We start from the raw sequence: 15,857 nt of genomic DNA, 5'->3' as shown, positions 1-15,857 counted from the left end.
ACCTCCAAACACATCATAAATATCCTAAATGAAACCAAAACCTTCTTGATGCAAATGATCTAGAACCATGTGTAACCAGGCTGTACCAAATTACTACACTCGACGCATTTCACCATCAGTTTCTCATAATAACCACTTGTATCCGCAGAAATTCTGGATGCCAAAGATCGTCCGTAGGCATGTTGATATGCACCCTTGACTTGATCCATGTGTTTGGGATCCCAATGACATCGGACGACTCGAGCAACAAGTAATTTATCCTTTGTGCCAAAACCTTTCATGGATTCCTCCATGAGGTTTGCATCACGCATGGCCTTGTCCGAAGCTGTGCGAAGTTGATAGAGGAGGGCATCCTCCATGTGGCCGCTGAACTTCTTGTCCAGGGAGTCAGTGAGATTTCTAAATATATTTGCAATGAATCTGCTTACCTTTTTGATAACCCATTCCAATGGTTTTCCATGTTGTTGCTGGTATGTGTGATTGATTGCTCGTAACTGAGCATCATTTCGTTTCGTGAATATCTCACAAACGGTCTTTGCGTCATGTCCACGTATGGCCTCTGTCGCATTCCATATGGATGCCACATCTCGGTCAACATCGCGAGGGATTACTGGCGCACTCTCCTCGTTCCTATTGGCCTCTAATACCATCAAGAAATGATCCTCTGTCTTCATGCTCAAATCACCTTTGATATCGACTGCCAGACTCCTCTTGTATCGGCGTTGATACATTGACTTGATCGCATTGATATCGGCATTTGACCTGCCCATCAACACTTCAGTCAGGTATTTCTCCTTTGTACCTACTCCGTCCATGGCGGAATAAAGCAAATGACAATCCTGTATCAAGGGACCCCGAATTATCGCAGCGAGACCCTCCCTGAAATACGAGCTTGTTTCGCTCTCCACATCTGCCAACAATTTCCTCTTGAAAGTATCAAAGAAAGCTTGTCGCAAAACTTCTATTTGCAAAGGTCCCTTGTTGTGCAATACCTCGATAAGAGTCGCTTCATCAGTACCGAAACCTTTCATAGCTTTGCGCAACGCCTGCGCATCTGCGCGTCCATCGTAGGGTATGCGAGGAGGGCTTGGCAAGTTCAGGTCATATCCGGCTGAAGGTGGAGTAGGTTGTCCGTAGCCCATTGGCGCACCATATTGAGGTTGTGCGCCTGGGGGTGGAGCGCCATATGGTGGTTGAGAATATCCGCTTTGCGATGGAGGATAAGGCGATGATTGCGGCGGGGGATAATGTCCCGGCGGACCTGGTGGAGGTGCGCCATATGGTTGCTGTTGTGGGTAGGAACCTTGTTGGGGAGGATATTGTTGGTAGGGTTGTTGCTGCGGTGGATATGGAGGCTGCTGTGGAGGAGCACCATATGAATTTTGAGGATATGGAGGTTGGGTAGGAGGGTATTGCTGATATGGCTGAGGAGAATCTAATATTCAAAGTCAACAGGTGCTACATTGTCGCAAACGTCAATTCACATACGACGAGGGGGTATTTGTGGTGGGTATCCAGATTGCGGGGCAACTGCGCTCAAGTCAGATATTGTCGCAAATACGAATGTAGATTTTACTCACGTCCAGCCGGCGGTGCACCATACGGAGGATAATTTTGATATGACATTCTTGCGCTTTTATTATTCTGTGAGAAATGTATGCCTGTAATTGTAAGTTGACTCAAAGTGTGGTTGTAAGCCGGTAAAAGTAGGTAGAGCAGAAGGATTCAAGTGTTATTTATCGCGAAGCTGTGCAGAAGGCAAACCGTAAGGTCAAGAATCCTCGCGGGGCTATGGCAGAGGTCAAATGAGGGGTGACCAGTCACATAGCGCTTAGAATTCAATCATTATACAAATCAAGCATACCAATGGATCTTGACAATGTTGAGGCGTAGAGGCGCAGTAATGACGACTTTGTTGTTCTCTTACCCAATTAAATAGTATGGCAAAGACAATTGCGAGATGATGACCACCGATGACTTTCTTGATCATTCCTTTCTTCCCTGGTAAATCCCCGCAGAGACGAGGGTTGGCGAGAATAGCGAGGATGAGATGATTCGAAGTGGAATCTTTTAATTCCCAAGACTTACGGAACAATCGGATCAAAAAAATAATAACATGGGCATAAATCTAGTTGAAAATGTTCCTACGTCTGAATGTCTTCAACTATTCCGTAATTACCATGTAAACGGCCTCGCCATTTCTGACATCGTACAGAAGAGAGGGAGAGCTGTGGTTGGAGTTTTTTTTTCGGTTCCCATTCTGATTTCCTTTAATGGTTTGTTTTACTTCTCTAGGTTTGCACATTCTACTTCCATCACAATTCATATCATGTTTGCACAGCACAATGCTTGTCGTCGTTCAGTGTGGCTTATAGAATTTGCACATGAACCTTACATCTCCAACACTTGTTTAAGCAAGGAATATTCTCTTCTTCAATCGTGCTTTCTTTCTACTGTAGTTTCTTGAGACAATGGGAGGCCACGCGTTTTCTTCTCAGGTTCCACCCATCAAGACGCCCCGTATGACTCAGGAAGTCTACGACGAAGCTCTCAAACTTAATCAAGCAATTCTACGCAAATTTTACTCCAAAGTTGAGAGTGCTATTGAGGGACCTGGCAAGACTACGTATGGGGATGTCGACATCCTTGTTGCATTACCTTTGGAGGGTGCGTTTTCTTCTGAAGATCGAGTCGGGGATGAGCTCAAGAAAGCTTTGAATGCCAAAGCCTTGGTGCAGGAAAAAGGCAATCCTACCATCAATTTTGCGGTTCCTTGGCCAGACCATACTATCACTGGTGATGGAAAGAATGTGCCTGAATCTACAAATGTTTCGCTGGCGAGCAGGTACGTTCAAGTCGATGTACATATATGTAAAAGCGAGCATGAATTTGACTGGGTACTGTTTCATTCTGCTCATGGCGACCTATGGAACATCATTGGCACCACGATCAGAGGGTTTGGACTTACTATCAACAACCGCGCATTTTTCATTCGCATCCCCGAAATCGAGTTGGCAGACAGAAAGAAGAGCATGGTATTTCTGACTGACAATCCGGCCGAGATACTGGGCTTCTTGGGGCTGAATCAAGAAAAGTGGTGGAAACGTTTCAGTACTCAGCAGGAAATGTTTGAATATGCCGCAACTTGTCGAATGTTCTGGGTCAGAGATGTGGCCGAAGATGCAGCGGAAGGAGATGCCACTGGCAGTATTGCCGAGAGAGGCCAAGAGGGCGGAGTAGAGGGAAAGAAAAAGCTAAAGCACAATGATCGTCAACGTCTGGTAAAACGACCTATATTTAGAGCTTGGGTTGATGAATTCATCCCTATGTGTCGAGAAGCAGGAAAGTATAGTGATACAAAAATCACGAGGGAACAAATTCGCGATGAAGTTTTCAAGAAATTTGGCGTCAAGGAGGAATACGAAACCAGGCGACACGATTGGAATCTTGCAAGACATCTAGTGGAAGTGATGAATGACGGTATCAAAGCTAATATTCCGGTTGACGGAGGTGATAATCAAACAAGGTCGGCAGCTACAAAAGTTCTGAAGGGTGTCATTATGGAAGGAGAACTATACGAAGGGGCTGTTCCTGAAGCTGCAATCAGGGACGAGAACGGATTTTACAACATTCAGTTGGTCAAAATCTTCGTGGTCGAAAACTGGAGGAACGCGATGAAAATTGGAATGGCAAGGCAGCGAACCAAAGCCAGGGAAGCCATGAAAGCGAAAGTTGAGAAGAAGGCACAGGCAGAGCGAGATTCTAGTTTGTATGATGTAGTGCGATATGGACAATACTGATTAAATTATGAGTGTCCTCAACAAGAACAAAAGTACTAATGGTATTGGCTTGGAGCTGATACCAAAGCAGCGGCCGTGGCCGAGGGGTTTGATGGCCGTGGGGCGGCAGACCGGTGACCACGATCATCCGCAACGATCCACCCTCTAATATTTATATCTTCGTGTATGATATGGGGAAGGGGGAGGCGCAGAATTTTCAAATGCCTTAAATCCATGAATCCATCACACAAGCACAGTCGGCGAACATTTTCATGGGCCTGTAAGCGGCGAAGTTGTAGCCATCTTTGGAAGTCAATAATAGAAACACTTTCACAGTTGAAACAAGCCTGCATTTATCCATAAATTCTGGATCAATATAGATTGTCCAGAATACCTAGTATGCCTAAGCATATTGAATAGATTACTCCGTCGTGGTGAATGGTTCCCCATATTCAGCTCGAAGCCTTATCACACAAGTCTGAAAATCCTCCATCAAACCCATACGCCGTATTATCCACGCCTTTGCTCAAATATCTCGTAAACTCAATAATCCATCGCGCATAGAACTGAACCCCCATTTATTTCTTTCCCTTACCACCGCTGCCGGAAATGCCGTGCGACTTGGTCTTCAAGGGGCCCTTCTGTCCACTGATCTCCTTGGCTAATTTGTCTTGCCTCGCCTTGTCTGAAGTAGTGATTGTCAATGAGATGTTATACTAGATGGTGGGAATACAGAGTTACTTACCCTCCTTCTGCTTCTGCTTGAATGCGATGGTCTCATCATCATCCTCAACCTTGACCTTCTTCTTCACTTTGTTGTGGATAGGGTTTGTCCCGTCTAGGTATCTCGGTCAGTATCATGCGGCCGGAGAAGGATGAACAAGATTATACGAACTTCCTCCCATTTTAAATTAAATTTATCGGTTTTTTGGGTGACCTTTTGGAATAATTGATCGTCTTTTTTGGTGGAAGAAATGCGGAATTATTCTGGACTTCTCGAGGCACTTTTTGGTGGGGGAAGGGTATGTTTGCGGGTTTTCTTAAAAGAATGCTGACAAGGTGGATGCAAAATCAACCTAGCCTCATTTGGATTAATGTGTTTATCGATATGGCAGCTGCAACTGACCGTCATGCAAGATGTTGAATTTATCAGTTTCAGTTGTACAGCCACATACACAGCAACAACTTGGCAGTCAAACCAATAATTGATACTTCACTCTCTTATACTCTTTTCTATTACACTAAGACTCATCCTCTACCTTCATACTGCCAAAGCAAACCAAAGCAAAGAAGAAAATTATGCGCTGAGAGATAACCGGTTGGGCTCTTCTCACTTTGGGATCTTGTTTGTGATCTTTGGCTGACACACATTTATCCAAATCTAAAGGCAGGGGGCGCTTTCGTCCTTACAATTACAACAAGGAATATGACGGCATCATTAGCAAGCTCTGACGAGGGCGAGATTCGTGATGGAGTAGTGGAGAAGAAGGCAACTACGTCGCTGCGTACACCCGGTAGCACTTCCGTTGACCGTCAAGACAGAACCCGTTCTAGTACGACTTCTTTATCACCACGCTCCCCCGAACAATTATATAGATCTAGAGATCAAAGAAGTCGTTCCCCTTATTCTGATCGACACTCTCGAGGTTCGAAGAGACCTAGAGATGACGACTACCCAGACCGTAGCAGAAACGATTCAAGACGATTCAAGGTTCATTACGAAGATTATTCTCAAGACCATAGACGCCGCGCACGGGTTTCATACGAAGACATAGACAAGGGGCCAACGAATTCATCCGAACTACGATATGACGATCATGATCATCGGGATAGGCATCCCGAAAAACGTCCTCGAACCAGAAGTCGTTCGCCTTACCGAGCTAATCGTGAAGGAGATAGAAGTGGACGAAATGGACAATCAGTAAACAATGGCAACCGCTATGGTGACTATGCGGATAGAAACAAGCCTTATGGGTATGGAGGTTCATACCGAAGTTCAAGAGACCAGTCAGTGAGCAATCGGGGAAAGGGCCCGCTGCCTACTGATAATTCGAGATATGAGGCTAAAACTACTCAAGGGCAATTGCAACAGCATAAACATCATCGTGATGGAAGTGAGATGGATATGTATGCTATTGATCAATCCCTTCGTGTTGAGCATTTACTGATGCAACCTAGATCTTCCCCTGCTGAGGAAGCTTCTAATGAAGTTCCTGAAGAAGAGCCAATTGATGAAGCTACACTCATAGAACAGCGACGTAAGCGCCGCGAGGCAATTAAAGCTAAGTATCGAGGTTCTGGTACACCCTTGTTAGTACAAGCTTTGCACTTAGGAGACAAATCCGGAGGATCTACTCCTGGACAAGGTGAAGATGATAGCCCTACAGGCCCAACCGGTAAGCAGATTACACCGTGTTGCGAATTCCTCTCTGATTCGTTAACCTCAGCTTCACCCACCGTCTCGACTCCCGGGACCCCTATGGACCCAGGATCTCCTTCCGCTTTCGCAATCACGGATGATCGGGATCTTGCCAACTCACACGGAGTTCCAACAGCAGATGAGGAGGATGGACCTTCAGCCGCAGATTATGATCCAACTATGGATATGAGAGAAGATAGACAGCGCGACGGACAACGACATTTTGATGAGGTATCCTCTGGGGCATACAATGAAACGAAGCCAACATCTGAACAAGATGTCCTCCTTCCTGCAGAAATCGCACCCGCTGAAGTCAAAGCTCCAAAATCGAAGGACGAATTTGATATGTTTGCAGACGATGACGACGACGACATGTTTGCCGAAGATTCAGTTGCGGATGATAAGCCTCAAGCTATCACGAATGGTGATGTTGCCAAAGCAGTGCCTATTCCACAGGCTAAAGAGCTCGACGTCGGCATGCTCGACAATTGGGATGATCTTGAGGGTTATTACAAGATTATTCTTGGTGAACTTTTGAATGGTAGATATCATGTCCAAGCAAATCTTGGAAAGGGTATGTTCTCGGGCGTGGTTCGAGCTATGGACATTACCACCAAAAAGTTGGTCGCAATTAAGCTCATCAGGAATAACGAGACTATGTAAGTTGATCTACACCCATCCAAAATCGGAAATGCTAACAGTATCATAGGAGGAAGGCTGGAATGAAAGAGATTGAGATTCTGGAAAAGATCAAAGATGCAGATCCCGAGGACAAAAAACATATGATACGTCTAGAACGATACTTTGAGCACAAAGGCCATTTGTGTATGGTTTTCGAACATTTGAGTATCAATTTGCGTGAGGTTCTGAAAAAATTCGGAAACAATGTTGGTATCAATCTCAGGGCCGTGCGAGCATATGCTCATCAAATGTTTCTCGGGCTCAGCTTGATGAAGAAGGCCAACATCTTACACGCTGATCTGAAACCTGATAATATTTTGGTAAGTTTTACTTCAACTCACGAATCTTCTTTTCTAACTCGTTGCTTAGGTGAATGAAACTCGCAATATGCTCAAAATTTGTGATTTGGGATCCGCTTCAGACGCAACGGATAATGAGATTACTCCCTATCTTGTTTCTCGTTTCTATCGTGCACCAGAAATTATTCTTGGCATGAAATACGACTTCGCCATTGATATTTGGTCTATTGGATGCACCTTATACGAATTGTATACCGGTAAAATCCTATTCACTGGTAGATCAAATAATCAGATGTTACGCTCCATCATGGATTGCCGCGGAAAGTTTTCAGTCAAGATGTTGAAAAAAGCCGATTTTGCCGGAGTTCATTTTGACGACATGCTGAATTTCAGAAGCGTTGAACCAGACAAATTAACTGGCAAGGATGTCGTTAAGACAATGACATTCGCAAAGCCAAGCAGAGACCTTCGAACTCGTCTAATTTCGGCATCAAAAGGGCTGACAGAGGTTGAACAGAAGGAGTTGACATTGTTTGGGGACTTACTGGAAAGATGTTTGGCGCTCAATCCAGAAAAACGAATAACACCCACGGAAGCATTGAAGCACCCTTTCATCGCAAAATTGATGAAATAAATTGCAAGGGTTGAGAAGCGGACGGGGTAGACATTTTGGTACGATGTAACGGGATTGGGCTGTTACGATCGAGAAAATGAGAGCGAGCGAGATGAACAAAGATACACACAGTATTCGAATATTGCTGGTATTAATCATTAGAGCATCATATTAGCATAATACATTGTGCTCCTCATGTAGCAATATCTTATCTCAGAGTATAAGAGGGGGATATCGGTAGAAACTTGGAGTTGAATCAATTTAATGATAGCTTCTCCAGAATTTGCATTGGCTATCGTTTGGTGCTTGTAGTCTTACCTTTTTTGCATACATTGGATTTCCCTAGACTGAATGCCTCAAGCGGGCGAATCTTGACCGGCTTAATATTTTCAAGTTAAGTACATCGAGTCTTCTAATGGTATTTCACAATCACTTGAACGATTGAGAATATACTAGCTAAAATCAAATACTTTTACTCCCTGTTGCTCTGGATTCTCTCTCTATTTCTCTTGTATACTCCAGCCTCTATGGTGTTGTTTCGGTCATATCATAACTCATTGGTTCTTTATATTCAATTCACTCGTTCCTTTTTCATTTCTATTCATAAATGGTTCCCCTTTTACTAGGCAGTGGTGCATAATGTATCTCTCTCAGTTGGTAATGAGTAGTGTCAACCATTAAGATTGTTTCATTGCTACTTCACAGTCATACTCATATACATATCTCTCCGACAGTCTTTAGCATTCGTAATAATGTTACCATCGTAAGCTATAACTCCAGGATTCGGTACAATGGCCAATTGTTATTCATTCATTCATTCATTCATCGATCTCAAATTGTTTGTTAATAAGTCTCATGAACCGTTCCTACCTTACAAAGAAACACGACTGTTGATCTCCCACCCCATGCTCACACAATTAAGAATGATCGAACCACTTGTTCCCATTAAACGGTTCACGAAAAAGGAACCACATGATACTAAATTCTCAATCAGGCACGGTTTACACGAGATGACAGTAAACAGTCTTTTTCATTGGTTACATACATACATCCATCTACGATTTCCCTCCTGAGAGGAAGGCACCTGCCAGAATCCAACATTGATGTTCGGATCTGGAAGGTGCCGAGAAATCGATGCTATCTAGATCTATCTAACTATCGACACTATCTAAATCTATCTAGATCTATTTAACTATCGATACTATCTGGATATACTTTTACTTTTACTTTTACTCTTTCCCCTTTCTATCCATCTTCACTACAGACTAAACCCCGTTTTCATTCCGACTTGTTCTACTCCAAAATACCATTGCCAAACCCTCTTCCTCGCATCTTTTTCCGTTTCCTTTTGTTCTTGCTGGATTGAAATCTGTCAAGGCGGGCCAAATGGCGGGACTGGTGAGAGAGCGCCGATTGTGCTGCGAAGTTTTTAGAATGTTGGTCTACACTAACTTTGAGATGAGAGATGGAGGAAGGGGTACTAGATTTTGAAAATGTGAATAATGTATACTCAGCTTTTTCCGCGTGCGGTCCGAATTCCTTTGGATTGGGACGTCGAGTTGAGTGACAGTGCACATGCAGTGATAACGACTTATTTTGCGTATTTGGGTTGTGTTTGTCTTTAGATTGGCTTGTTGAAAGAACTTCTGTTTTTGATATGTGGCGAGATTTTTGGTGGCGAGAGGGCGGTGATACTTGGGCTTTCTTGACGCTTCTCCCAGGTTTACCCAATAGGCCTTGCCGGAGCGTACCTATCGGGCGATCTCTTATGAGGTTTGTCGATGTTTTGGCGAGAGGGCGGTGATACTTGGGCTTTCTTGACGCTTCTCCCAGGTTTACCCAATAGGCCTTGCCGGAGCGTACCTATCGGGCGATCTCTTATGAGGTTTGGCGATGTAGATGGCGATGTAGATGGCGATGTAGATGGCGATGTAGATGGCGATGTAAATGGCGATGTAAATGGCGATGTAGATGGCGATGTAGATGTCGATATAGATGGTGATGTAGATGTGATATAGATGTGATATAGATGTGATATAGATGTAATATAGATGTAATATAGATATGATATAGATATTAGATATAGATAGTAATATAGATGTGATATAGATATGAAATAGATGTTAGATAGATATTAGATAGATGTTAGATGTAAATGTTAGATATAAATGTAATATAGATATGATATAAATGTTGATGTAGATGTTAATGTAGATGTTGATGTAGATAATGATGGCGGAGTACTTGGGCTTTCTTATCGCTTCTCCCAAGTTTACCTAAAAGGCTTAGCCAGAGGCATACCTAATAGGCGATCTCTCACGAGGTTTCATGCATAGATGGTGAGGACGTGATAGCGATAGCTTTGATACGTGGCTGGGTAATGAGTGACATTGATTATTGAAGTTGGTTCTAGAATTCTATGCTGATAAAGATCGATCGTATGTATTGAATTATGGAGTCGTCCATGTTTTCTGTAATTGATGAACTGTTAAGTTAATTGTCTTTGTGAATTAATTTATTTGTAAAGGGGTTGTATCTGTCGGTAAGTAGGGTGACGAGGAAGACCGTAAGCGAACGGCTGCATTAACGACTACACAGACGTCATTAGCATTCGAACGACATTTGGAAGCCTGTATGAAATGTGAAGTGAACGAACTTGTTGGGATATATCTTTCAGTACTGACCGTAACATATTCAATGTGTGCTGGAAGACTGGCGTTTTTAAATAGCTTGATGGAAAGGCTGGGATATAATTGATGAAATGACGAAGTGTTTATAAGCAAGGAGATAAATCGCTAAGGGACATTCGCTATGGATATCAACCCTTGGTATTTGAAGAAAGAAAAGCTGAATGTTAATGATGAGAAAATAGATTCTCAGAAGGCTGCGAAATTCGAGCCTTTTATAGAAAAAAATTGCTTGTGAATCAAATCACGCAATCGTAGTCTTATGCTAACATTTACCAAATGATGTACAATTTTACTCACGCCATAAAAGCATTGAACCAATCACAACGCATTCGTTACGAGATTGACACCTTTCATTTGGAAATTTCCGGTCTAGATCTGGGATTGACTGAGTCCGTCAGTATCTAATACTGGATTTTCAAAAGTAAAACAGGTCATTCACTCGAAGTATGAAGCTTGTCAGCCAATCACAAATAATTATCGCAGATAATGAGATCTGTCAAGAGGAGATCTCTTAGATAATGAGATCTGTCAAGAGATGATCACTGTCTAGCAGCTACTATTGATGTTAGTACATAAGAAGTGCTGGAGCTAATGAGTGGGGGATTTTATCGATGACGGAATTGCTCTTGTAGGATGAAAGGGGTGTATTTATTATGATATGAAGTGGAGCTATACAACCGTAGAGTCACACCTGACATACTAATCCTTAGAGTTGAGAGGGGGGTCAATCTGCCCTGGCTTATGTCAGTAGGGCTCATAATCACCAGCTCCCGTCGGCCTGGCCAACTGTTGAACTTGATCTGAGTCGAAACCTCATCTGCCCCTCCATATTATCCTGTTTATGTTAGTCTTCATCCCATATTTCAAGTTTTGTTTCTGGAATTTCTGCAGTCTGGTTTCAAATATTCTGAGGATTTGAATGAAGGGTGCTCGCCAAGGAATGGGCTTGGTAGCAAAAGGGGCAAAGGGTATGAAAACAGTCGTAAGCGAACATTAAATTTCACTCAGCTATACAAGACAGGAACAGAAAAAGGGTGCGCGACCGTTACGACAGTGTCGAATGGTGTGTGATAGTTCAATAGCCCTTCTGTTTTCACAAGATGTGTCTCATAAGAAAGTTTAATGGCCACCGTGTCTTATTGCTATATCATGAACTTTGATCGCAAGCTCTTAGATCACATTCTGTATCTTTAGGACAGGTGGAACACTGCGGGTCATAGGTTTCGGTAAGGTACACGAACCAATATCTGGTATTTTTGGACATCCTTTAGAGTCATTACCAACATTTCTTCCCCCAGGAATACAGCATGGCTTAAATAACCTCAAGGCCTTTTGAATTTTGACATGGGATACCTCCCGTGGACAAACATTGGAGGAATTGCAACTTCAAAGAAATCAGTGAATCCAAACTCCCCTATCCTCCTCCCTTCGGCCCAAGGCGATGGTCAGTTCTTCCAATCCTTACAAGAAGAGAGAAGAAAGTGATTTCGATTCATCAGCAGTGAATAAATCTTAAGCTGACCAGAAGGGGAAGGAAAGGAAGAAGAAGGATTTACACTAATATCATGATGTTTCAAGACCACATTATCTCCAAAAGAGGATCAAGAATCGTATGATTTATCCTGTCTTCCTGTCATTTTTTTTTTTAAAAAAAAAGAGGAGAATGTCTTTTGAATGGCATAGACGAGAGAACGAGTTGAAAGTGTATGATAGGAGTTCAAGAACACTGGGAGAAGCTCTGAGAAATATTCAAACTGAATTTGAACATCTTTTGAAGATAAGATGAGAATGTTGTGTTAATTAGAAGAGTTGATTCCGATGAAGACAATTTGAAAGAGGGAGGAAGAGGGAGGCGCTTTATAAGTATGGTAGATATATAGTGAGATTTCTAGAACAGAGATTAGAGGTTGATTCAACAATCCACCTACATTGTTGACGCGACCAAGCATTCGCATCAACTGCCTAGATCTTACATCTTCTGCGTCTGATCCAGATTTTAGACTTGATTATAACTTAAAGAACCCGTTGCCAAGATGCCTTTACACCAGCCACTGCCGAACGACAATAACGGCTTTTTAGCTGTGTGCTAAATCTAGCGTCGTGTGACGTGAACTAGAGGTACACTCAAGCCAGATTCAGCGCCTTTTTCAATTACGATGACCAAGACGCCGATGTCGGAGCATTAGAGCTCCTACTAAATTGGAACTATCGGTGCAGATCTAAGATCTGTTAGATCACGGTCAAGAGTTACGAGAGAAAAGCAAGACTGTTCGTCGTAGTACCGTGCAAGGCACGAAAGGATAGCGTGGTCATGGCGTGCATTACTGTTGAACTCATTATTGCCCATGTCAACATGATGAAATGGATTGAAATTTGGGCATATGGTAAGCATTATCAAATTGGTATTATTTGAGTTGAGCCAAGACACAACTAGGGAATCTGGTGCCATGGATAGTCGCGAAGAGTCTAAATTACTTGAACATAATCAACGTCATACTAACCCAAACGAGTAAAAAATCTGAAACGAAATGCGTCCAAGATTGAAATAAACATTTACTCGCCTAGAAAAGAGCAAAGTCAATATATCACCTAATCACTATTCGGCCGTGACTCCTGAAAATCTGTAGCGAACATGTCAAAGTGCTATTAACCCTACAATGGTCTGGAATCCTTGGCATTGCGATGGTCAGGGAGGTGATTGAATGGGGAGTAAAGTATCAACAAACCCTAAAGACGGTAGAAAAAGTAGACGAAAACTACCTGCTTTTGTCTTAGATTAGACAACACGCAATGACTCCAGTAGTTGATAGGTAGATTGCGCTTGTGACAAGACATGCTGACACAACGTACTGATACAAAAGACCTGGAAAACGAGATTTGAGAATATTTTGATGTTCTCTGGCCCCCTAGAATAGAAGTATTGCGGGGATAATTATCTAGTCGCTTAATTTATTGGCATCTTATCTAGTGCAGACTATGAACTCCATGCTGATGGTAGATCTTGGTTCATATGAACCAAATTCCAACAATACTAGATGTAGAGTCAAGTATAGAACAAGCTCATGCGCCTTGAAGGGCTCCCTCGTCAAACTGTCTCAGATTCGCAGCAATGATGCCTGACGCTGGTTGGAACCAAGAGCTATTCTCATCCCACCAACATGTTTTCTCCGGAACATCTCATTTGCTAATTATGAATAGATCAAACATTATGAGAAAGTTTTATTGCATATTTCGCAATAAGATCTAAATATAATCAACCACACACAACCGAGAGGAACCCTTCCCTGCGGCACAGCACTGACTGCAGCTGTCATCGCAACTGAAATGTTGTCTTTGTCTTGGGATCAAAATTTATGTCATCTGAATCATGCGAATCTTAATCATATGAACTGTGAATACATAGATGCTGTTTGTATGTATTTTTAAATTGATCAATCTTGGAGAGACTTTCCTCCTACAGGTGCCGTGCCATTTAGGCCGTGGATCTAATTATCTTTTATTGTGCCAGTATATCTGGTGGAGTCTAATACCCGCCCGGGGATCGAGCAAAGCCCCTCCCCCAGAAAGCAATGATTGTGGGTACAGGTACCAATCTACAAGACGCAGATACGAAAAAGGCAATTCACTTGATTCAATACAAATCGACATGGATTCCACACTTATGGCCACAGACTTCGAGAAATTGAGGATGATATATTGAGTCGTCTATAGATGGAAAGCACACAAAAGCATGTTTCTTTTAGCGCCTTCGCTTTGCGGCCTGGAGGTCTTCAAAGCGGTCGATATGTTCCCACGATTGATAAAGGGCCCAGAAAGGACCACTTCTTTATTCCGTGCGGGTACGTGCTGAGAATAGTACACTGTACAGATCTGGGGATGACGTGCATTTAGCAGTTCATGGGAATTATTAAAGGTTTGCACTCAAACGTCACACATGGCGGTTATGATACATTTTGGGTGGTTGGCGTTGAATTGTAGTGGGAGCGGGGGTCCAAACACGTGCATATCTCGTAACGCTTAGGAGTGATGCCGGCGTTTCTGATAATAGACAAATGTTGATGAGAGATGTGCAATGATTTGTTAGTTGCTTGTTAATTATTGACCTTGCTTGATTAAACATATTAAAATTTGCTCAATACAGAAGGTTGGCTTGTCCTTGAGAATGTAGCGACATTAAGCTAAAATGGGAATTTCGACCATGGATAAGTAGTAGTAACCAATAGAGGATGATGGGATTTGATTCCTCCACAATCCAACGGTCACACCGACCAGAAAGTTTGGATCGGTATTCCCGAATTAACGTACATGACTCAATGTCCTCTAATTGTGATTTATCTCATCTCTGGTATGGATGGTAAGAGGTATCAGTAGAGATAAATAATGAGCTCACTAGGCTTGAATTGTGTCACGGAAATGGTACACCATTAAATGAATATCATTCGATCGGTTACATCCGGCTGCTTCTTCAACGTCAACCATTCTGTTATCGTCTTGTAGAGTCGTAGGTTTGTCATATCTCAACTTTGGTGGACCCGAGTGTCTAAGTTTGACGGGAAGGAATGAGGCTGGGATGCGGGACTCCGGTTGGTGTCTTCGTACATCGTCATTATTTGAATCTGCCAGGAAGAGAAGGAATAGCAGGACTACACAGCCGGTCCTGTGAGAGACGGGGTAGACAGGAATGTCAGGACAGGACTTTCAATAGCTGAGATAGCTGAGGATGGAGACCCAGATCAACAATGCTGTACATCTCATGATCATGACAATCGCATCCATTTGAACATCGCTTTCATTCCTGCAACCTAAGACGATGGCGAATTATCTCCGCTTTGTACTCTATAGTCAGGGTACAGTATCAGGGTAACCTCGAGAATTGAAGAAAGCTGCAGTAAGACGGCGAATTCTACCTACGCCTTACACACCATTTTCTTCTTCCACTCAGATACTTTTATTTCCTCCACATCTGACCACCATCTGACGTGCGTCTTCCTTTCATTCTCACCTCTTGCGAATCGGCTATATGGTCGGCGTGCATTCACTGGATGGTTGGTGATGGCTGCTTAGATGGGGCGGGGGGGAGGGTTATGTATTGTAACCATACCTACAAAGGTGTGAGAGAGATTGCCTGTTTTCCTGCCTTGTCATCCATTTCCGTTACGTGGAGCCGGGATTAAAAAGACCTTAAGGTTGTACAGCGTTTCCTGTGGGGGTATGGGTTATTGAAGGGATTCAGATGGTGGTCAGAGTGCTATTACGGATACACAACGGCTTGCGACCAAAGACCACAGACCACATATTATTGTATGGAGTAATGAATGCTCAATCTATTGAATTTTACCTAGTATGTTAAGCACATCAGATCCTAATCCTTCCTGC

General features: G+C 42.9%; 4 protein-coding genes across 4 annotated transcripts; 2 read left to right on the top strand and 2 right to left on the bottom strand.

Annotated features, from left to right (window-relative positions):
• Positions 1-59: 59 nt before the first annotated feature.
• EAE98_002399 (uncharacterized protein) lies at positions 60-1,626 on the bottom strand (the record flags this gene model as incomplete). The annotated part of the gene is made up of 4 exons (XM_038950019.1): positions 60-374; positions 429-1,435; positions 1,489-1,530; positions 1,581-1,626. The coding sequence occupies 4 exons, from the start codon at positions 1,624-1,626 to the stop codon at positions 60-62; spliced, it is 1,410 nt and encodes a 469-aa protein (XP_038813758.1).
• Positions 1,627-2,471: 845 nt separating this feature from the next.
• Positions 2,472-3,800, top strand: EAE98_002398 (uncharacterized protein; the record flags this gene model as incomplete). Its single annotated transcript, XM_038950018.1, has 1 exon — positions 2,472-3,800. One exon carries the CDS (start codon positions 2,472-2,474, stop codon positions 3,798-3,800), a length of 1,329 nt encoding a protein of 442 aa, XP_038813757.1.
• A 557-nt stretch (positions 3,801-4,357) lies between these two features.
• On the bottom strand, positions 4,358-4,684 carry EAE98_002397 (uncharacterized protein; the record flags this gene model as incomplete). The annotated part of the gene is made up of 3 exons (XM_038950017.1): positions 4,358-4,464; positions 4,525-4,617; positions 4,675-4,684. The coding sequence occupies 3 exons, from the start codon at positions 4,682-4,684 to the stop codon at positions 4,358-4,360; spliced, it is 210 nt and encodes a 69-aa protein (XP_038813756.1).
• A 521-nt stretch (positions 4,685-5,205) lies between these two features.
• Positions 5,206-7,812, top strand: EAE98_002396 (uncharacterized protein; the record flags this gene model as incomplete). Its single annotated transcript, XM_038950016.1, has 5 exons — positions 5,206-5,906; positions 5,958-6,175; positions 6,227-6,857; positions 6,908-7,199; positions 7,249-7,812. The coding sequence occupies 5 exons, from the start codon at positions 5,206-5,208 to the stop codon at positions 7,810-7,812; spliced, it is 2,406 nt and encodes an 801-aa protein (XP_038813755.1).
• Positions 7,813-15,857: the final 8,045 nt, after the last annotated feature.

Source organism: Botrytis deweyae (genome assembly GCF_014898535.1).
Source record: "Botrytis deweyae strain B1 chromosome Unknown BDEW_004, whole genome shotgun sequence".
Lineage (NCBI taxonomy): Eukaryota > Fungi > Ascomycota > Leotiomycetes > Helotiales > Sclerotiniaceae > Botrytis > Botrytis deweyae.
The sequence above is the reverse complement of the archived record's forward strand: the minus strand, read 5'-3'. Positions and strand labels throughout refer to the sequence as shown.